General features: G+C 32.3%; 1 protein-coding gene across 1 annotated transcript; it reads right to left on the bottom strand.

Moving 5' to 3' along the window:
• Window positions 1-22: 22 nt before the first annotated feature.
• Window positions 23-20908, bottom strand: LOC137919495 (peptide transporter family 1-like). Its single transcript, XM_068762590.1, has 15 exons — window positions 20888-20908; window positions 20222-20653; window positions 10239-10320; window positions 9740-9881; window positions 9238-9324; window positions 8116-8390; window positions 6940-7022; window positions 5982-6152; window positions 5130-5255; window positions 4455-4577; window positions 3259-3578; window positions 1351-1573; window positions 764-850; window positions 291-440; window positions 23-148 (listed from the first exon to the last, which is right to left on the bottom strand). The coding sequence occupies exons 1-15, from the start codon at window positions 20906-20908 to the stop codon at window positions 23-25; spliced, it is 2448 nt and encodes an 815-aa protein (XP_068618691.1).
• Between the last annotated feature and the right edge of the window lie 4168 nt (window positions 20909-25076).

Below are 25076 nucleotides of genomic sequence, written 5' to 3'. Positions count from 1 at the left end.
CTTGTCCAATGCTCAAACCACTTTAGTGTTCAATCATCGTTACTTCTTCTTCTTTAATTTCTTCTAAAAATTTATAACTCCGACCTTGATAATGAAATATTGCCATTGATACGAACATCATAGCAGCGTAAAGAAAAAATTGAAATTCCTGTGAAAAAATAAATTATTTTGACTTTCAACTATTTGTACAATACTGCTACCAAAACCGCTCTTTAGGTTTGTCCGGCGGGAAAGGAGTACTGGCCGGTCCCTTCCGTCACTAAGAAAAAAAAACTATTGGACTTTCTTACCATGTGTATATTACACCATAAATGTGTAAATATAATGATGAGAGCATTTCCAAACGCTTCAGTCAGTAACCATATAGCTGTGATGACAGCTTTCATACTCTCCGGTGCTTCTTTGAAAGCAAACTCATTTCCAGTCACAGCGAACAGTACCTGAATGAACAATGTTTTCGCTTTTCGTAGTTCTGAACAAAAATACTAAATAAAATTGAAAGATTATGTAACTTGTTTTTCGCGCTAGTGACATAAAAACTTTTACTATCGAACAAGCTAGTATGTTAAAAAGTTCATTACAACTTTTCTTTACAATAGAAAAAGTTTGTACTTATATAAAATAACGGGAGATAGATATTTTAAAAATATTACATATATTTAAATCACTTTAAGTTTATTGTAAAATCTTTCGTTTTAAGAAGATAATAATAATAAGAGAAAACGGTGAGAAAAATTCTTAAGAAGAGAAAATTTATACTCACTTCTGCTATTGAAACAAGCACGAACTGCGGTACAAGAAGAAACATTGTGATTGAATTTGGCTCTGCGATCGTAATAACATTTGCAATCTATAACAATCAAAATAATTTATTAAACGTATTAATGGTTATAGATGTGAAAACTTTGAAGGGGTGATTGTATAGCTCATTTGTCAGCAAAAACTTCCGCAGATTTTTCACCTACACCCAATCACCCTATATAAAGTGATCACTGTAAAATATGTCGTATTTATTTCTGTAGCAATGGGACATACTATTAATTTGCGGCAGTGTTAAGAACAATGTAGGGAGCTATTCATTGAGTTTCGCTGTAAGGAATCAAAGTTGAAAAATGCTCGTCTGATTAAGGTCTGTTAAGGTCGAATGGTTCTCGAATGGTGATCACGAATGTGTGGGCGAGGTGATAGTCTCACCATTAGTTGGATCGATAACATAATAAAGGTTGCGGAAGGTCTTTGGATGCAGACAGCTCAAGACCGACAATCGTGGCGTTCTTTTGAGCAGGCTTATACTTTGCAGTGGGCGTCTATTGATTGATATGATGATGAATAGATGATCGCTATACTTACATAATCTGTATATGACGGTTGCGATATTATAAAAGTATAAATTCCGCCGCTTTCGAGACGTAAATCGGTTCGAATCTCTCGTTCGCCAACGTACAAAGAGTATATTGAACTATAAACCTCTAACTGTTCATTAATATCTCCGTTTGTAATATTCAGTTCAACATTATTTAGTTTTGTGTTAAAAAGTATTACAGGCTTATTAATGCTATCTGTAATAAGAAATCTGAAAATAAATGCACTTTCATTAAAACTCTCCAATAATTATTTTGGGTCATTTCGGTATTGTGCCAAGGTTCTATAGGCAAACAGACGCCTTTGTGAAAAGTTCAAGGCCTTGATCTTGACAAATTTCTAAGTAGTATAAAAACAAGCCTTGCTACTTATTGTTTATTCGCAATTTTAACTAAAATAACTATTATTATTTAATTTCAAACAATTTGAATATTTATAGTTTGATTGGTTATAGGTATAAAACATTGAAATGGGAGAATGTAAAGCTCAATTTCTGTCAATTAATATATGAAATAACCTGTTCAAACTCCAACGGGTTCGAAAATAATAAATACTGTAAAGCGTTTTCAAAATTAAGATTATTACGTTTATTATATAAATTAATCATTGCTAACTATTTGTCTTGAAATAATTAGCAGCGGTTTTATTACAACAGAAAAAAAATTAATATGACATGTTTCAGTTCAATCTTTAAGATTTTTTCTGACAAATTAGTTATGCGTTCATCCCTTGAAAGTCTTGTTTACATATAACCAATCCCCTGATATTTCAATCTACAGTGTTTAATATTTTTCTCTCTTCTATTTGTGTGTGCATAGTATAGTCTCTTATAACTGAGGAATACGACGCAGTGTGAATTGTAATAGAGTTGTATTGTTGGGTGTCCTTATTTAAATGATTGAACTTACATTTTTATTGCATTATAAAATGATTACTACTGTAGAAATGCAACATAACGTGCAAAACAGCTGCTAGGGGTAAATCTGTGAGAGAGGCCTATATCCAGCAGTAGACGGCTTAAGTCATAAATGTTGGTGAACCAATACCTATTAGGCAGGGAGGAGACAATACCCTCCCTGATAGGCGGAAAAGAAACCATGAAAGAATTCCTCAGTTATTGCAAAAGAATTATTCAATATGCAATAGAAAAAAATAAATGTTAGGCATCAACAAACAAAAACAAAAAAGATATGTAAAAATAAATAATATTAAACTGTGATAAAGATAAAGATAAAAATGTGATATAACAAAACTAGAAATTAAGAAAATGTAAAATGAAAAGAGGATGAAAGAATGGAAAAACAGAGCAAAAGGGAAAGAAAGCAGAATTGTGGTATAAAAGAACAGAATGAAAGATTATGTAAAGAATGAAAGAGAGGAGAATGAAAATAAAATAAGTAAATAAATTAAATGCTAATAAAGTCCCTATCCTACCATAAATAGGGGTACGAGAGGCCCGCAATAGCGGGGGTCATAAAAAAAAATACCTATTAGGCTAGTGTAGTATGACCATGTTCAGAATTACTCCACTAAATATTATGTTACTATTTTTGGTAGTTAAATACTTCTTTTCAATGCGTCGTTTACCTAATACTCGATCGTAACCTTTATCAGGTTCCAAAGGAACAGGATTGTAGTGCAGAAGACGTAATTAATCATTAAACGTCAATATTTAACCTTGGGCGCGGTAATAGCCCGACATCTCTGTGGACTATTTCATAGCGGACAATCATTGACCATGGCGAACGAAATAGTTCTTAAAAGAGTAATGTGAAAGTACTCGGGAACCCGTCACCATTTAGCCTCTGAAAAAACCTAATTATGGTTGTTAAATAATGAAAGTTTTATCAAAATGAATATAATTGTACATTTATTAAGTAAATAAAAAGTTCATACCTTACCAAAGGAAAACCAGATTTACTCTTCACTGTATTATCTTCAAATGGATACATTTTGTCGTTTGTTAAATAAAAAGAATTAGCGTAATTCTCTCGCAGCAAAAATTCTTTTCGCTCTGATATAAAACAGGATCCGTTCAAATTAAATGTGACATTTTCACTGCCGGTGACCGGAATGCCTGTATCGGAAACATGTCCCAGCGATGGAATTGTGTACGCAATATTTTTCGTTTCATTTCTAATTGAAATTTCACACGTATTTCCATTAAAGATACGTAATTGTGAAAAACCTGGACGAAGGGGTTCTGGATATGTTGTCTGTAAATTCAATGGAAGTGTTTATCATTATTATTTTTAATTACAGAGTATTTAATTACAGTATGTCGTTAGCGTTGAGGTCGAAAGTTTCTTGAGTGGCTATCATGAGCAGGTAGACGCAAAGTGAGTAGGCTCACCACGAGTTGGATCGATGACATAGTCAAAGTCGCGGGTAGTCCCCGGATGCGGGCAGCGCAATACCGGACACCAGACGATCTTTAGGGGAGGCCTATGCCTTGCAGTGGAAATATATCGGCTGACATAATGATGATGGTGATGATGTAGCTCGTACCTGTACTAAATATAAACTGTGTTACAACTGTCAGTGTCCTTCAATATTTATTTATACATTAATGTGTTTGAGTGTAAGCATCTAAAATAGTTATTATACATGTATGTATACAATCGCTACCTCAATTAGTAATTATTCAGGCGATAAATATACAAGGAAAAAAATTGTTTTATATTTACATAAAACATTTATTACTTTAACGTGTTTTACTTTATACATCAATGTAATAGAGTTATAATTATGAAGTTCATTCGAAATAGTCGTATTAGTTTATTTTTATACATATTTTGTAATGACATGGCGTAATGAATAGACGTGGCGAAGGTGTCGAATAAGGCTTTAGAGTGAAGACCACTGATCCGCAAGCGCAGAATAAGACGTCCATCTACAAGTTGGATAAGGCGACTTTGTTAAAGTCTAAGGAATACGTTGGATACAGGACGCTTCCTACCTGGAAATATATCTATAAATCTATTGGGTAGGCTTACGTATAGTAGTGTACATCCTACGGCTGAAATGACGATGACGATGAACGTTTGTAAAGAATGATAACAAATATAAAGTTAAGGGAAGCTTTGTGATACCTTCAGATACATCTCGACACATCCTGATGCTACGAATGCTAATCCAGCCATTGTCCCTCCTAGTTTTATTTTGCTGAGAGGGTTTGTTAGTAGATTCCACTTTGATAAAAAAGGATAAATATACTGAAAACATCAAAATATATTTAATATGTTACAATAAATTATTAAAATAAATTTAATTTTTTTAGATAAACTGTTGTTAAAGTAATTTTATATGATCAATTAAATAATTAGAAAAATAAAGCAAATAGTATCCATTATAAATTTTTGTTTATTCTTTCAGTTTAGTTTTTCATTACGTGACAGGTTTTGTATAGAAAGACGTTATTAGCCCGTGGCATTGCAATAGTAAGAAACTATTTTACTTTCTTTATTAGTTTAATTAGCAATATATACATATTTTTTCTAATATAAGAAATAAATACTGTCTGATGCAGTTACATACCAATATAAGTTTGCAATGCATGGACTGTCAAATGCATAAAGTTCAATAGTCATTACGGTTTTTACATTTCGTCAAAAAAAACTATTTTAATTTTTTTCCATACAAAGAACTAGAAAAATTATAATATAAAAGTTGATTGAAATCGTCAGTCATGATTAACTTAAGGCGTAAAAAGGAAAATAGAGATTACTTATTTATATGAATTTATTTTATTCACATGTAATACATACCTTTTGTGATAACGCTATGAAGCTTAGCACAGTTATGGGTGAGATAAGGACCATCTGCTCGGGTTTGATGGTGTAGAAACCAATCCTTCCGTCCATTCGTGTTGCTTGTAAAACCCAACTTGAACCCTTGTCCAAATTATAAGAAAAACTTTATTGTCTATCACGACGATAGATGACAAGGGAAATGCGAAAAAGACAGGGGCTGATAAAATGTAATTGATTTTTTTCTTCAAATCATTTATAATATTATAAGGTAAAATAAATCGAATAATATTTTCTTAATATTTTAAGACAGTGAAGAAGATCATACATATGTAGAGCATTGATGACGATAGCTAAATTAGTTATTATAAGTATATTGAATGCACAAAGCGGAATATAAATTTGTACAATTTGTTCAATTCAAAATTTTTAATTAACAAAAAAGGATTATTGTATTATCGAGTTAAAATTGGAATTTAAACTTGTAAATTTTTTCGATTTGATTAAAATTCAACTATCGATGTACTAGAAATTCTTTCTAGTGTCGATATTGCTCGTTTTGATTGACTTTTGTTATTATGATACAATTACGTTTAGAATTGTTTAAAAAATTGGTTTCGAAACATTTGAAGGCTTCGTTGTTTTTGTATGACCGTTAAGAAGCTGTAGACGTCATGTAATATAGCCTTCCGTATGTTTAAAATATATAACATTAATATGTTTTAAAGAACTAGGCAAAAGAATTTTTATCTTTTTTTACCAGTACTTATATGCTATCAAAACATTTGAAACTACCTTGTACAGCTTCGTTTAGAATGTTAACAGGTTAAATAAATAAAGTTTTGCTAAAAAAATATTTAAAATCCTTACCATTTGATCCAGAAGTGACCAAAATATTGGCAGTACAATGAACAATTGAAGTACGGATAGCGTTCTCTTTACATCAGCTATGAACTTTCTGTCGAATTTATCACGCGCGCTGTCCAGCCAATGGGAGTTTACTGTACTATTGCCTGCCGTTAGTTTCTGTTTTAATCCATACTTTAAAATAATAAATAAAACAATCACATATCTTAATAAATATCATGAATATTTATTAAAATAATCTCAAATAAAATTTATGTTACTCATACAATATTAGTTTAATAATTATTTAGGACTTGTTTTAAACATCCATCGAATAGAGGTAACCCTGCGGTAGAGGACTGAGATTTGTGATCCTAGATTGCCGGTTCAAGCAGGCTGTAAATGTTATATTAAGTAGGTTGGTTGTATGTTCGATTATCAGGATACAATTTTATATAATTTACACTTTGTATATTAATTATATAAGGTTGCCACTGCTCATAAACAAGTTTTCGGAAGGCAACAGTGCCCTCTGCGTACCATAATACCATACTTAGATCGCCAATTCGTTTGACAAGCATGGCGATTATGGTATATTTGCCAGTATTTATCTTTGGGGGATAGCCATGGAAGACCACAGGGGGCGCCTATGGGCTGTTATGATGACGAGTTTTTACATATTAACTTTTATTTACATTTTATATTTACTGCTAATTTCCTTTTATTTGTTGCCCGTACGACTGATGCCTAGCTTACATTGTGTCTTTTTATTCTTCCTAGGGTTGCTCATTACTAGTTGTATTATCATTTTATATTATAAAGATATTTAATCAACAAATAACCGGGTAATTTTTAACACGTTTTTTTATTTTTATTACACATCGATTTGTCAACAACTTTTGACAGTAAGAAGTCTTTGTGGGACAACTTGTTATTAAGAAATAAATGTTTATTATTAAGAAACAAATTAAGGTTTACTTACATAAACACATTTAGAAAAAACTAGAACGACATTTCCATTCGGTTTTCTAATAACATAATGACGTTTTCCGCTCACAAATACCACTGCAAAGACATGTTTCATCAATATTTATCGTTTCAATATCACGTAAAATGTTCACGTATCGTATGAAAATGTGCTTCTTCGTTACCGTAAAGTGAGAAGACAAGTAAGGTGTTTTACCTGATATTATATGAAACATATTCCCTGCTACAAAGTTGCAAAATACAAAATCCTGCAAGTCATTCAGTACGTTTCTCGTTTCTTATATATATTTATAAAATTATCAAATAACCATAAACAATTGAAAAAAGGCCTATGGTGCTTATAATTTACAAAAGTATGAATTAAAAATAAAAACATCTCTTTAGATGATAACATGTTATAAAAAATCAATTCACGCACTTTCTGCTTGTGTGATACTAAATTTTTTTAAGTATGTCAACCTCACTGAAATACGAATCTTTAATTAAAATTTGTTTAAGAATAAGATGTGATGAGATATAATGTTTCTTAAATTAGCCTAGTTTTAGCGCAAAATAGTATTTCTGCACCACCGTCTGGCGGCAAAATGGTCGAGAAACACCTTTTTCAATACAGTCTGATACTTTAGACCCCAAAACCATATTAATTTGAAAATGTCATCATTGACCAGCTGGTCTGATCAAGTCAGGTCAATAACTCTATTACTACACCCTAAAGAAAGAAGAGGATCGGATGGTATGGAAAATTGTAATCATCGATTTCGTCAATACTTTTTAAGACCGACATGATCTTTAAAATTGAAGAAATGTCTGAGATGAAGAAGTTAATTGCTATTATCGTATTATTAATACCTTTTGTTTTCCTTGGAAGATTCCGTTTTTGTAACAAAACCTTCTCTCCTACCGAGAGGTTTAAAGTTATTCATTAACATGACTTTGCGCGGTTGATATTTTAATGATGTTTTATTTACCGATTATGATCAGTAGCGATGTAATATGTTTTCTATAATTCTCGCTACGTGCGATTACCACGAAACATGTTTGAGGTATTCGAACGGCGAGTTTGTTGAACCCTTCTCCAACAGACAAGATGCACACGAAACATTGAGAACAGATGACCTTAAGAGGTCATAAACATGCTCTGAGTCTACAGTAATATTTCTAAGTAACTTACCTATTGATATAATAATTACAACCACAGGAGCACCAAATGCCAATGAATAGCAGTCTCTATCCCCGAAGCAGTGAACGTCGGCTCTGAATATGGGAGACAGTGTCTTCGCAATAAAACTGCCAATGCACAAATTGAAATAAAGAATGCTAAAGTACAATGAGAGTTGCTTCTCCTGCTGTGGCAAAACGAATTGTTCGCCTCCAAAGGCGGTTACACATGGCTTTATGCCACCAGTACCCAAAGTAATCATTAACAAACTCAGCAATGTACATAATCTGTAAATAAATTATCGCATTTTATTATAATCTTCACGGGGAATTTAAATTATTACTCCATTTAATTTTTTTTTCTACTCGAAAGTCTATTAAACGTCGCGTTAGCGCCTGAATCTATTAGATACGAAAATAAACTATTGTGAAAATAACTAATTTGTAATTTCATCGGTTGACATTTTTTGCACAGGTATTTTCATATCAATACAATACTGATCTATTTACTGTTTTAGTATTGTTCATGGTGACGGCTCTTGGGGTTATCTTTTTTATTTATTATCGTTATTTCAGCCTAAAGAAGAGGGAGCTTTGCAGAGGGCTTCTCCCAAAGATATCTATCGGGAGATATAGGATAATCGCCATGTATGAGGCGGGTTAGTGATCATACTACTCAGAGGGTACTGCTGACCGTCCCCTGGAAATTTTTTCCTGAATAGTAGCAATCTTATGTAATGATTGCGCAAAGTATGAATTATACAAGATAATATCCTGGGAATCGAACCTACGATCTACGGTCGCAAATCTTAGTCCTCTGCCGCTGGGCTACCACTGTTCTTATTTACCATATCAATTACTAAAGTCTGTGATTATTTATTACTGTAATAACAGCGAAGATAACGTATAAATAAATTGTTCATTTAAAGGTTATCTCATAAAACATTTTAAATCTCCTTAGTAGAAATCTTTCACCTTGTTAACTTTCAACCTGAAAGATTTGTTCTTTTTAATTTTTTAATTCTTTTACATTAGACAATATATAATTCTTCTCCGTGGCCAAATAATTATACAAGACTCGATATAATATAAATAAATTTATTTAAATATTTTGTTAACAAAATGTTGAACTCACCGACCTGGCAGCATTAGTTGAGGTATTGCGGTCAGAGCCACAAATATGTTACCCAATACGTACACAAACATCATATACAAAATAGTCCTGAAACACGCATATAAAACATCTTTGGTTAATATATATATGTGAAATAAATATATATATATATATATATATATATATATATATATATATATATATATGTATATATATATATACAACTTACAGCAATTGGAATATAATTATATATGTGATTAAATCACTATGTAAAAAATAAAGATGCGTTTATTTATGTTATAGATATAATAGCTGTCTCAAAAGATTTTGTATTGCCTAAAGTGACTGGACTATTTAAATCCAATAGAAAAAATTAATTTAAGAATGGGTAAAAAATGGCGCAGAATTGTCCTTTTAACCACAGGAGGTAATCTGTCACGAAATCGTAACAATGTCTGTTTCTCGTACATATTAAAAATACAGATAAATGTTTCTTTATAAGGCAAAAACTGACAAAATCTACCTGTACTTCCCAAGGTAATTATCCGCCAAAATCCCTCCAAAGACTGGGCAGAGGTAAACGAGGCCATTAAATATGTGATAGATCTCCCGCGCTTCATCGTCTGTGTAACCCAACTTGTTGCGTAGGTACAGCGTCAAGAAAACTGAAAAATTGTGTAAGGATTTATTTTTTATTATTATTGACTTAAAAGTTTATTTTACATTTATTGTTAAAAACTTTATCAGTTATATTTTGTTAATAAATAAGTAAAAAAATAAAATGATAGTATACTCTACGTCATATTTCTTTGTGAATTTGACTTTTTGATTGCCTAGAAATAAAACAAGTCATTACCGGTTCGAAAAACTTATGTGATTAACTAAAGTACGATGTCACAAAGTATTTTGTTCATGAAAAACTTTTAATCTTACTTATATAGTATTAAGTATACAGTATAAAGTCTGGTAGGTATTTCTGTTAAAGAATATTTCTTGTTGAACGCATGAAGAATTGAACAAACCTCTCATTCCGGAATAAGACATACGCTCGCAGAACTCGGCCACCAAAATAAACAAAACGATCCTTGGGAAACGTTTGCCCGGCTGTAAAGTATTAGCCGTGGTTAAAGCTAAGGCAACTCAAACATTTTTTTTAATATTATATTACAATTGTAATGGAATAGACGTTTGTCTTCCATCTTACCTGATGGAAAATGTAGATGAAGACGAAGGTGATACACGCCCATCCAAAAGAAACCTGTTCACTCTACTCTTAAAGGCTCCAGAGTTCAACTTGTCAGAAAAATAGACCCAGGAAAGTCGTTCCAAATCTTGGGGCTCTTACCAAAAACGAGCTGCCAAAACCGTTTAGTTCGACTTTTGATATGTTAACAACGTATGGATGAAACTATTGCCTGCGCCTAGTAGTCTGATAAATGAATGTAGATGGCTCAATCAGTTTGAAAAGAGCTTTCAAGTACTTTTAAAAGTGCATCCTATAAAAAACTGATAAGCTGGTAACTCGACGATGATCCTCAAGGTTGTGTAGTATGCTATTTGCGAAATTTTGTCTTTGATTCTTATTGCATTCATCATTATCATTATTTCAGCCGTAAAGCTTACACCGTAAGATATAGGCTTCCGATATAGATTAAAAATAAGATCAGTAAGTCCAGCGGATTGGCAATTTGAAGTAGAGGTGGGCAGGTCACAAAGGTTGTAGACCCGACCCAGGGGTCGTTGAAGTCCGTAGGTTTTGAATTAGCGACCGCGGACCGGCAGGCATAGCGCAGGATATCCACCAACAAGACGGACATAGGACTTTGTCAATCTTGTTAGAAGACACTGGATACAGACTGCTTATATAAGCAAATATGTGCTTTATAATAAGTATTTATTTATTTCATAAATAAACAGTGCACCATACAGGTTACACAAAGAGTCGTTGATTATGTGCCACCCAACATTGACTTTCAATGGTCGCAAATAAAAAGCATAAGTTGATAAAACATTTAACTAAAACAACAGATAAATATGTATATAGAAATATACAAGAGGAAAAAAATGGTGTTGTACCAAAAATAACTTAGATTTTTTACTTTGATTCCTAAATATTTTAAACTAATTTAGATAAGTCTCATATTTTTAACGTCTTACCTAACTTTATACAGATTACACGAATGAATTACTGGCTCTACTCAAATTTTAGCCGTTGCTGGGATTGAAATAGAATTTGAAACGTAATCCAAAACATCTGCCGACTGACACGTGAGAAAATTCACGAACATTTAGGTTTTGTATTTCACAAAAGACATTATTTATTTCTTAAACATGTCAACGAAAAATATAAATTATTATCATTTTAGCTAAATTTACAAACTTATTGTTTATTATTAATCCCTTGTGGAAAAGTATATTTAGTTACATTTAGTAGTTGGTCCGTAGTAACATTCTATATTGTTAGTTTATCCATCGGAACAACATGAACGGCATCACGACATCTATACGATTGAAATCCCTTCAACCTGTATAAAGCATTTTGATAGCACTTTTATGGTACGAACAACCCAGGATCAAATAACCTACTGGCGTCGTTGTTTTCAGTTATAACTTGGGAGTCTTCAAGTTAAGAGTGTGTAGGTAAATTTTAGGCAAGCATGTAGCTTCGTAAACTTCGTCATCACTTAATATCAGGCGAGACAGAGGTCAAATGTTTTGCTTTTAGTCGACAAAAAACAATACTACAATTGTACAACTTTTGACACACAAACGTCGTCTTTCTTTTAGCTTCATTGGCTTGTTGAGATTGTTTTTACACATCCGTAGACGATCGAAACTATCTGATATAGCCTGATTTATAAGCAAGTTGAAGTTGCAGTGTGCAAAATCACTTAGCATGCATAAGAGACGGTAGCGGTATTAATGTTCTGAAGTGGAAGCCATGAATCGGCAAGCGCAACGTACGCCGTTCACCCCTGAGATGGATGGACGACCTGGTTAAGGTCGAAAAAGTAAACGAGTAAAAGGTTTCATCTGCAACTTTTTATTATTCTCCCTTTTATTTATTGGTCCAAAACATAATTTTGCGATTTAAAAAAAAAAGGTTTTTTCCCTTAAAAAATTATTAAAGTTTTTATTTATGTTAGTTCAAATAACGATATTCATACATAATATTTTTCTCTTGCTTTGTTTCATGTATGCAAAAAGTATATAAATAAAAAGCGTAAACCATAAAGTCATCTGAATAAAGTAATCAAGGTTATTTTTTTTAACTAATGGGTTTTAATTAATGGGTTATTGACAGTTAGGGGTTTCCCTGTTCAAAAAAGTGTATGTTCTCTATAAAAAATAAGTAATTTGTACTCACTTCAGTCTCATATTTCTGTTCATAGTTATTTGATTCACACATTTCATGTAACGTTTCGCGCTCTCGCATGTCTGAATGCGTACAGAAGTAACTTTGAAAAAGTCACGACAAACGTGTGCCTTCTGCAATCGCTTACATACTGATTGTTTCAATAAAATATAGATAAAGAATGAAAGACTAAATGAATAAAATTTTTAATAAAGACATGATATTTAGTGATTATTACGGATGTTGGGAGATGCGTAGGTTTTGAGACTTCAGGTAATTTATTTCCTACACAATAAATTTTTAAAACGACCGGCCCGCATACAAAGTCTTCCTAAACGAAAATGTTAGCAAGAAAACTTTTAATGTATTACTAATAATGAAGCAAAAAATGCTTCTCAAAATAATAGAGTTTCTATTATTTGTATTGACACCACTCTACTATGCGAATTAAATTGGCAGTACAGTGTAACTATTTTCATCATATAAGCCACTTTGTCTTAAAGTAATATATATATATATATATATATATATATATATATATATATATATATATGTATATATATATAAATTAATTATAATTCTGACTTATACATATACTTTGTGTCCTCAGCCCACCTCGTGTGGCTCGAACGGCCTTTAAGGTTATAATGTCCATTCAGTCTTCATTATTCTCAACGTTGAAAAAAATATTCCTTATTTTATCCCTTTAAGAGCAATAGTTTGTGTTTTCTTTAATAAATAATTTATAGGTTATTAATGAAGCCATCTTAACTTCCGTTCCGTTCCGTTAGGTAAAATATTGTTAAATTAGTAGTTAGCGGACTACTAGAAGTAAGGAATGTACCGACCAAATTTCAAGTCTCAAGGCCTAAAGGTTCTATATATCGAGATGAGTGAGTACGTATATATCAGAAAAATATTAGCCGCAGTACTGTTTATTACGTTATTGAGTTGAATAAGTCGCTATTTATTCCCACCAAGATTTCATATATTAATATTGCTTCAACTAGCAATTAATTTTTAACAATCAAACAATTTTAATATGTGGTCACGCGTCGGAATTTATATGTATAAATCGTTTAGGTTTGTATTAGGTTGATTTGTTTTTATAACCAATCAACCTGTATATGTATTTAACATAAGTGTAAAAGCTTTAAAGGAGGGAATGTGTGTATAGCTTATTTATCAGTAAAACGCTTTAAAACTTTTACATCTATTTTCTATCGTCACGTTTAAAGTGATCACTCTGAAATAAATATTTATTTATTGGAATGCGGCAACCCTGTAATCTTGGCAGTACAAAGTCTGCAGGGACAGTTAGTAAACAATAATAGATTTTAATACGTTAAATGAATTATAAAAAGTTTTTTTTTTAATTATAATATCATCACGTTATTTATCATTTCTGAACTTAATGATTCTTAGATAGGGTGTACCATTAGTTGAATGACAACAAATAAGCAATCCGTTCAGCATTTTAAAGCTCCAATGATCAATCAACCTGTATATCAAAAGTACATACACCTATACTGTTTAATATCGTTTCACCTTGGATGTTTCTTGCCAATGTCGATTAAGGTTATTATAATAATGGTATAATGTAAACTTGTTTCTTATCTATTTAATTATCAGCGACAATTAATTATTATTGCAAATGACGTGTGATAATATGCGAATATATTCTTACTACCGTTTGAGAGTTATTTTCAGTGTTTTATTTATATAATACTATGTAAGCATTTTGATACTTAAAGTCGTAGACAAGATATTTTATTCTAAATACGGTAACTTTTTCTTCGTATTTGATTTTTTTTTAATTTTAAATAGCGAATTTTGAATATAAGGCTATAAAGGAACATATAACAGAACCGTTATTGATACGGCATATTTTATATATATATGTTTTGCAGGTGTACTCAATATAATAAATAAATGTAGCAGCTGTTTCGTGCTGTCCTCGAAGGCATATGCTCGAATTTCCGGACGACTCTACGATAATAATTTAAGCTACTTACAAATGGGATACCTATTCGAAAACCATCTGAACAAAAATAAATAAATTGTTTTGTTTTATTTACAATAAACAAATAATAATAACAACGTGGTGTAATTAAAGTTCTATTTCCATTAGGAGTCTATTGCTTCGCACTTTAAAGTGTCTGTAACCTGTACTGGCTGCACAAACAACAACAACAACATGTGTAATGTTTACATGTATATTTTTGCTAATCATTTTGTGAGGTAAGCTTACTTAAATTTGTAAAGTAAATTAATAAATAAACCGATATGATCGGGACAATTATTTTCGAAACGATATCGTTCTAATAGCCTATTATGATGATAACACGATAAGAGTAATTAAATTTACGTTTTACAACTTGAACCTTGTAAGGAATATTCGTTCCGAATAGTTTTCAGGTTAATTGACCCCTCTTTTATTTTTTTATTACGGTTCATAGCAACACCATAATTGATATCACACGAATGCGAATGTTTAGTATTATTTTATGCGACATTGGCGTGCTCAAGTTAATTAAATGTTTTTTTTTTATTTTCGCACCCTGGCGAGTACATGTATTTTATTTAATTGATTCCTGGCTGGTTCTTGATCAGTATTTTAACTAAATTACGATACATTTTGCATAACATAATAATGATAAAAAAATTACATATTTATTTCATTACCTGACATATGTTTTATTTATTTCTTTTCATATGCGTCAAGTCAATATCTTTTGGTAGTACAATGTCTGCCGGTACAATTAGTATAACTACTTTAATTACATATAATATTTTTAGCAAATAGAAAAGTTACGAATATGTTTATATATACATAAATATACTTAAAGAAAAGTATATTAAATTGTTACTGATGTGCTCGCGGTAGCTCAGCACTATAGGACTGAGATTTGCGATTGTAGGTCGCGAGTTCGATTCCCTGGATACAATCTTATATTATTCACAATTTGAACATTAATTATCAAGGGTTGCCACTGCTCACAAATAAGTTCTCAGATTATATGTAGCTGCGTCCTCTGCGTACCATAATACCATACTGTAACCGCCAACCCGTATGTCAAGCGATTATAACGACGACGTAATATAAACGCATGTTACTTTGCCTTTTTGATTAAAAAATAATGAAATATATTCACATTTAATAAAAAAAGAAAAATTCACGTTAGTAGCATTATGTTAAAAATTAAAACACCCCTCTAGAAATTACATAGTCACGTATAACCGTGTGGATAAACATCGCTCATGGAACATTATTGAACAACGTACAACCCTAGATAAGTTAAAACGATAACAATTATGTAATTGTAATTTTATAACTCATAACAACGGTGTCTGAGCGGATATTACTATTACTAAATTGTTTCACCCGTTCCAATCTTTATCGCGTAGAGTTTGTCGTAAAATTCATTTAATATTTAATTTTAGAACGCCATTTTCGTTCTTTATTAACGAGCTATTCTAGTAAGGCTTCGTTTATGCAATTATTTTTGTGAATTGCAGTATAATTTTTGTTCTAAATAAGATGACACATTTACTATCTTTTAAGTTCTTAAACCTTACGAAACTACGAAACATTTTATGATACAACTTTTCGGAGTGCCTTAAAACGAAGGCTTGCATCATTATGTTAATTAAATTTACAATTTCACATTTATCACTAGTAAAGACATGTATAAAACATGTCGTCCCTTAATGTCATAAGAATGTCTACTAGGTGTAATGATTGGCCGAGCAGTAACCTTGCATTTCGATCCTCATTTGCAAATTCACAGTTAAAGGGATTTTCCGAGAACCTGTATAGGGTTTTAGATCAAAGAGAGTTCCTCTTGTGTCTGTGACTGGGTCACAACACGGTGGACAAAACCGTGGTGTACGCAATTACTTGCTTTCCCGTATATGAAAGCCTAAAGTGGCTTGCCAAATGAAAATGGGTCGTTTCCCTTATTGGAAGAGAAGGAGAGCCATCACACTTTTTTGCGGCTTTATTGCAGGGTGGTGGATGACATAATTAGGCATAACAAAACCAGAAGTGTGGCATGGAATTGGAGGCGACTCTTAAATGTAATGTGGGTGAATGATATATGTTGAATGTATGCTGAATGATAGAAAATATGAAAGATGAAAGAGGGAATAAAGAGAGAAATTGTGAAGGATGAGCAAGGGAAGGCTTAAGTAGGAGGGTGTATATCACTGTCCCGAAAACAAGATGGGGGATTGAGTAGATAGAGTAGATAGAGTAGAAAGAAAAATTCACAGATGCTTAACAATCAATGGAGAGCTTCCCGTTTAGAATTATGCTCGGGATTTCTCTACGAGACCGGATCAGGAATTATGAAATCCGTTGACAAACAAAACTACCGACGCACAATGTGGCTAGTCCACTGTCACTTTAATTTGCCAATCCTCTAGGTTAAAACAACGTATAGTAACATTATTAGCCAATAATACAACAGTATTATTAATAACTTTTACTAAAAATGTCTAGAAAAATAGTCTTATGCGACAGACTGACTAAATGCTACACTAAAGCGTAGCAAGATGCTACGTCAGTCTACGACAAATTGAATCTGTTTTATTAGAGTTGTTTCTAGTTCAGTTTTCAGTTGCTTGTGTGAATTTTCTATGAAAATGAAAATCCTGTTTTCATTTTAACCACAGTCACCTTTAGTATCAATTCGTTATGTAATTGTAATGATAAAGTCCACCAGTCTATAAGGTTTGTTCTCGATTCAAATCTGCGCTACCATTTATTTAGAAAGAATGTTCACAAAATCGAATTTGACTATCGTCTTTTTTGTTTTTTTTTATCAGTCTCATTTTGTTTTTTGTTTCAAAGATGTCTTAAATATATATCTGATATAGATAATTAAATTCCGTATAAAATAAAAATCTTCCTTAACTATAAATCAAATTAAATTTAACGTGTTCAATGAAAGGGTGAATGTAAGTGTTATATTGAAAAGTTACCATTTACTAACTTATAATACGATCTTATAATTAGATTATCATAATATCATGCAAATGAAAAAGGGACAAATGGTAGGGGACAGAAATTTTTTTTTATGTACAAGGAAAGTAGTGGATGTTGGAGATAAGTTCAATGTTCAATTGTGTTTATTCGTGTGGATAGAAAACAGACAGGCGGGCGTCAGTCTGGCTAGGATGAGTTTTCGATAAACCGTGGGAAGGAAAGCGTTAAGATGTACGATTAGAATCGTCCGACGGTCACGCATTATTTAGTCTATTACTATCTGAAATCATGTTTACGACATATTCTTTATCATCCGAAGAATAGTTTTAACGGCTGTTCACTGATAATATATGAAACGCAGTTCATAGTTGTTCTTGTGATGAAATAATTTTTATTGCATTTGAAACTATTTTTTATTTTTTTAATAAGACATATACCATTCAAAGAAATAGAAAAGGCAGAATTTGTTCGGCCGAAATTTATTGGCTTGCTTCATTTTATTTAAAATTAAAAATAAATTTGACGTTCATGTTAGATTGACGGCTTTATTGATTAATTAAGCGTGAAATAAATAAATTATTTTAGGATCAAAGTATGTGTAAAATGACAAAATAAATTCCAAATTCGTCATTTATGTAATTTTGTAATTTTATTCACTATCATTAATAAATAAGATAATGTTAAAAATATAAACAGTCAAACGCGAGAAGTTCATAGCGAACTGTTAAATGGAAAAACTTTCAATATTCATTATATTTACTGTAATTTGTAAAATTACACAGTAACTACACAGTATTAGAAAGTATATATGAATCAAATTGGTAAAGTCGTTCTCATGTTGTAGCATGACCAAGAAAATCTAAAGTCTAACTTGTGGAGTATCTTCCTATATACCGTATTAATCTGTCGTATTGGTTAAATATAGTTTCTATTTATGTTTACCTTTTAAAAAGAGGCTTTATTTGAAAAAAAAAATTCTGTTTGCTATAATTTTATTTAATAAATATGGTGTAACGTAAGAGTCCACTTCAAAAACTAACGCTCTTTTTTCAGAAAGGACAATTATAATTAAATTTTGGAATGCGGTGGTTACAAAGACAACAGAAATATTTCCACGTTGATTTTATTTAAGGTAAACTTACTATCAGTGATCCATGTATCATAAGAGAAAATTATAAAATAAGGACTACCACGTGTCCATATAGGGAGAAGTAAAAATAAAATTTGATTGTATACATTAAAACATTTGATGTAACATAAAGGCGTGTATCCACTACACAGTTTTTATTATTATTGTAAATAAGCTATAATAAGTATTAAATACTCGGAAATGTTATTTAAAAAAATATTTGTCTATGCAAGTTATCGTATGTGTGAAACATTTTTAAAATATCATATCCCTAGAAATATTTTTAAAAGAATGTCACCACTGCAGACGTCGTGATAGTTATTTTTTTTATTAATTATAATTTGTATCGCTAGTGTTTTACAATACTTTCTTTTTCGCTTTTACTAAACACAGACAGTTGGGAGAGGGTTGCCGCTATTTGATACGGATCTTTCTTCTCCCAGTTGCGAGGCACGACAGCGTTCTACAATTATTTAAAATTTTTCTTACACAATTTTCTCTTATGGGTAAATAAAACTAAAATTTATACATATCAACAGTACAATTTGGAAGTTTTACTCAATTATTCATTATTTTATTTCAGATCGCTGCCCAAGCGCTACACACCGTTAAATGCCTTAAGGTTTAGGACGATGTGCCGGGCCAACTCATCAAAACATTCTGCTGTAGATTTTTTCTTGAGAAGGTCTGGTAATTTGGACGGAGGTATATTAAGGTTTTCACATAAGGTCACGTGGTTACGTCTTTTGGATTCGAATCGGGAGCAGTGTCTGAGTAAGTGGTGAAAAGTCTGTACTGTGGAGCCGTCACATGGGCAAGTCTCGTTATCAATTATTTAAAAACGGTGCAGGTACTGTTTGCAGTACCCGTGCCCGCTTAGTAGTTATGTGGGATGGAAAGATGTCTTGATGAGTTTTCTCAGTTTGTTTATGTCGGAGAGCCGATTGTGAGTCCGTGTGAATAATTGTGTATGAGTTCAGGTGTGTTGAACTGACCCACGAGCAGGCTTTCAAAATGGCGAGGAGCTCGGCTTGAAAGGCCGAGCAAAATGTTTGAAGTCTGTTTTTTTGGAAGCGGTCTTACGGCTCTCCAGGAAAGCAACGAATGCCGCTCCCACGGAGGAGTCCTCCAACTTGCTTCCATCAGTGTAGATATTCAAAGCATGGGGATATGGTGGAGTGTAATTACGATCTCTATAAGGGGAAAGGACTGAAATGTATACTCTGGTAGCGGGGTGTAATATGTATAATATATGGTTTTGAACGTCCGTGTGGTCCTGATGGCAAAGCTTCGTTGCATACTTAATAACCGCCTTATTATCTGTTTTTTAGAGCCGCTTTGGCTCAATAACACTGATGTAGATTGTTCGGATGTTCTCGGGATGTGCCCCTCATGTTGGTCTACAGAGAAGACAAAGTCTGTTGAATCTGCGCGAGGCTTTTTTAATAGTGTGCTGAACATGTTTATTAAACAGTAATTTCTCGTCAATGATGGCTTCCAGAAACTCGTTGAATTGAACTCGTGTATTTACGGAAAGCAGTATAGACAGACCCATTCTAACTGAGCATTTTTTGGTTGTGAGTGTGAATGCCATAACTTTTGTTTTTTCAGAGCCAAAGGTCAGTTTAACACTTTCACCCCACTCAAGAATTTTACCAAGCGCGGAGTTGGTTAAATCTTGGTGGCCATCAGCGCGAGCGTGGTATGTAATGAGTAAGACGTCGTCGGCGAACTCTTGTAAGAGGCACCCATCAACCAGATCCATTTCGAGAAGATTGTTCAGGATAGTGTTCCATATAATTGGGCCACCTGCCGAACCCTGAACGAAGCCCTTGGTTAGCGTCTTGGTGACTCCTTCTTCGGCGTAATCTAAAACCACTTCCCTGTCTTGAACATAGTTTTCGATAATTGAAAAAATGTTTCGAGGGCAGCCGATCTGCCTGAGGCCCTCGAATAGAGCTCGCTACCAGATCGCCATGATTGTGATTTAATAAATTTGTTATTAGCTGTGGGTAAGCCTGTGCATATGTCTGGAGTGAGGCCATCCATGCCTGGTGCCTTATTTGCATTTATAAGTTTTTGTAATTCCAGTACCTCCTCCACAGTGAAAGGAGATTCGTCAGGGGCCTCAGAAGTAACCTGTCTGTGACTGCGAAGAAGTCTATGTCGGGCTGAAGATATAGCATGGGTAGCCAACCTCTTCGATAGTGCGAGCCATTTTTCGAAATTTGAAACTTTTTGCGAGCCGCAATTGAATACGCATTGAAAACACGAAAAAAATGTACATAGATCATATTTATTGAAATCATTTAAACAAAAGTACAAAATATGTGTATTAAAGTTAGCAATAATGGCACACGTAGTTGACAGTACTCCTTATAACCCTTAAGACGCCGGTTAGTTTATTATGATCGGTGTTTATATTTCGCTAATTTAATGGTGGATTAATAATAGTTATTATGTACATCAGTAATTTGTTTCGATTTCCCAGGAGCTGACAAGGGTAATATAAATTTAAAATTAAAATAATTCGTCAATCAATCACAGCCAAAAATAATCTTTCAAAGAGCCGATGTGGCTCGCGAGCCACAGTGTGGCGTCCGGCGTGGAAATTGATTATACCTTGTTTCATTAAAATTAATTACTAACATTATACAAGTTCTGATCTAAGTCGTAAGACATGTAATAGCGTAAAAAGTTTTTTTTCATGATTTATTGGATAACTAAATTTATTGTGGCTGTCTGTACAAATTATTTATTTTTTAAACGAAACCAAGCTCATCTTTGTAGTAAAGATACGCTCGACCAGAGTGTACAAGCGTCCTAACTGTGTCTGGTTTCGAAGTTGTTCTTACCATTCGTGAATATATCGTTTCCGGAGAAGAAATATATGGATGCCATAAACTTTACAAATTCCCTATAAATGTGTTCGTCCTTCGAATTGATGTAAAATCCACCAAATTATTTCAACTCATAAAATTTTATAGCTCCGAGACGAAATGTAAATTGTTCTTTAGAAATTTGCTATTTAGTATTTAGTCTTTTTTGGATAATACTCTTGCTGGATAGAACGACCTCTTTATTGTGAGTGACCTCTTTCAATTAATTCAATGAAAAAAAAAATATTATGCGCGTTGCCAAGATTTGTAAAAGCGAAAATATATCTTCTCGATCTTTACTTGTAAATGCGTAACAAATACTGTGTTTATTTATTAATAAAAAATGAACTATAATTACATAAAAAGTTTAATAAGGTGAATGTATAGTTCATTCACTGTCAATTAATATATGGTATACTCTATTAAAGAATCAATTATTTCTGAACATAACATTTTCAAAATTCGGATTATTACATACCAACATAAAATTAATTATTTTTTACACTCTGTCCCCGCAGACATTGCATTGCCTGAAGTTATTGCTCGCTTTCGAGTAGTATTTATACATATATATATATATATATATATATATATATATATATATATACATACATATATATATATACGTATATATATATATATATACACGTTATTTTAATACTTACATCATTATTATAGTCATCGTATTTAATTATAAAGTTTTGTTACTGCTCACAAACAAGTTTCCAGAAATTAGGCAACAGCATCCTCTGTGTACCATTATACTATATTGCAATCGCTAATCCGCCTACCAAGCGTGGCAATTATGACATATCCCCTAATATATTCTTGGGGAGAGGCCTATGCTTTGCAGTGGGCATCTACGAGCTGAAACGACGAATCCGAATTTTATAATCGATTATCTCTTACTATATTACAATTACATTATTTATGATTTTAAAACCATTGACTTTTGGATACGGTGTACCATATATTAATTGACAGCAAATGGGGTATACATTAACCCTTAAAGTTTCAAGCCTATAACCAATCTATACAAAGTAAGAAAAAGACTAATATTTAGCCATTCCGCACATGTAGTGGTAGTCGTGCAATAAAGTGCACCGCCCGCCAGCTCGCTGATAAATGCGTATGCGGCAAACAATGGGAATCACACAACCGCCACCGCCAAATTACTCAACACGTGTTTCACCCCTCCACGGGTCATCTTCAGGAGTTATGTTACACCGATTAGTGCTAAACACAGAGACTCTGTGTTTGGCACTAATATAAAGCGGTGGACTTTGTCTCACAACTACCACTGCATGTGCGGAAGCGGCTAAATATTGGTTCTTTTCTTACTTAGGATGGACTTCCGCAAGGTAACGCCTGATTCCATTAAACAATCTATACACGCTGCTTACTGACCTTTTACCACTTAAAATATGACATCGACGATTACATTTCAGATACGAAAGCTTTTCGTTAAATTAACGTGAGCTGGTATTGCAATTATATGATACCCGAAAGCCTTTGTTAACTCGGTTTCGGCATTCGTACCGCTCTGTTATGTCCCATCCATAAAATATTCGGACAAAGATATACCTTTTGAAAGGTCTCAAAGGACCACTGCCGGGGTTCTCAAATTACCTACATTCAGTAACCTTTTATAATAACTAACATTATTATAGTTGCGGACAGCAGGCTTCATCTAAAATTTGATCCGGGTTTCAATATTTAACATTAATTTTTCTGATTTACAACATAGATTTTGTTTGAGATTTTCAACAAATAATTGACGAGTATGTTCATTGGCAGCTTCTGACACATTCATAGCATGACACATAACAATTATTAATTACTTTGGGTCACTAATTTCATCATATAGCCTTACGCATGTATTCTCTCACATACATAGGTATATAATGGTTTAATAATATCGCTGACCCCTTTTTACTTTGGCGCGTATTGCAAAATTATCATCATCGTGACACCCACTGCAAGGACAAAGGCCTCCCACAAAGATAGGTAGTGTAAGAAATTATTTGTCATTTTTACTTATTTAATCAAACTTAATATAGAACATTTTAAACGTCACACTTTTCTTAAACAGAAAATGTAATAATAAATACTTAACAAATTCAAGATATTATACTAAAGTATGGAAACATGAAGTAAGGAAAAGTATGTTCTGTATCAAAGCACTTCAAGATTTTGTGTTATAAAAATTTAATTTATTTGTAATTTGAAAAAATCACTTTTTGATATTAAAAAAATAAAAACTCCAGTTTAAATTACAGTGTTGTTGTCCGTACCAGCTTGCTTGATTAAATTACTTGTAGCTTTGTATTCGGTTGATATAGTTTGTTCCGACTACACTGTTCTATTGTAACAATATAATTGATAAGATTTAACTTCAAACATCAGACATGAGATGATTAGACAAACTCAATCACTGCGGTTGCCTTTTGTTTAATGTATTTTATGCAAATTCTAATATTGTTGCGTATTGAGTGCTCAACGAAATAAAATATTTTTAACATAAAACAACAAGAAGACATGTCTTAACTTGCTTTCACAATTATTTTCATGTACGTAATCTGAATACAACTTTTAGCGTTTTGTCGTTTTCCTAACATAGCTTAAGATAACTTCAATTTATTTCAGTATAAAGCAGAATGAGCTTCTACAATTCTATTTTTATGTATAAAGTTGTGATAATTTATGCTCAGTAATATTCGTTTAAGTTAATTTGTAAATACTATGGTTTTTTTCTTACTAAAATCAAAAGATTTCCATCTCTACTACATTTGCCATTGCAAATGTTTTGATAATGATTTTAATTTAAGAACTAAAGATACTCTCTACTAAACTAAACTAAAGATCTCTCTCAAGTAAAGATAATAAACACGAGAAAAATCGCGACGTACAGTTATCGCTAGAAATAAAAAAATTGGCTTGTTGTACCTTCTTCTATGCTGACATGACTCTTTCCTACCATTTCAGTAAGCACCTGGGTACTCGTTTATTGAATTGAATTTAAATATTTATTAAATAAAACATGAAATAAGCGTAGAAAATCATCTAAAATTGCTATTTTGTAATTTTAATAATTACTAACCACGCTCTTGTCACGCTTGAAATATGTCATTAGTTTTCAATTAATTTACAAATATTGTCAAACGCAGTATAACTCGAAACGTTACATATCATTTACGGCTTGTAATTAATTTTAAATAACCTTCTGTTTAATTTAAATAACATTTACTGGATTGTTTTGGTGCTAGACATAACACAATTATAATTGAGAATGTAGTAAATTACGTATTCTAATGGACTGGGTATACAAAAATTTAAATACAATATTCATGTATATATACGCCTTTTAAATAAGAATTGGTTTTTTCACGGCAAGTTAAAATAAATTAAAAAGTTGCATTTATTCAATATTATAATATGATTAAAGGAATTGTTTTTATTACTTTTTTAATGATGGTAGTTAACGAGAGAACACAACGACGAGACATT

This window comes from Battus philenor, unplaced genomic scaffold (genome assembly GCF_028537555.1).
Source record: "Battus philenor isolate CCGP_79_NKW_IND1 unplaced genomic scaffold, ilBatPhil1.0.hap1 SCAF_16, whole genome shotgun sequence".
Lineage (NCBI taxonomy): Eukaryota > Metazoa > Arthropoda > Insecta > Lepidoptera > Papilionidae > Battus > Battus philenor.
The sequence above is the reverse complement of the archived record's forward strand: the minus strand, read 5'-3'. Positions and strand labels throughout refer to the sequence as shown.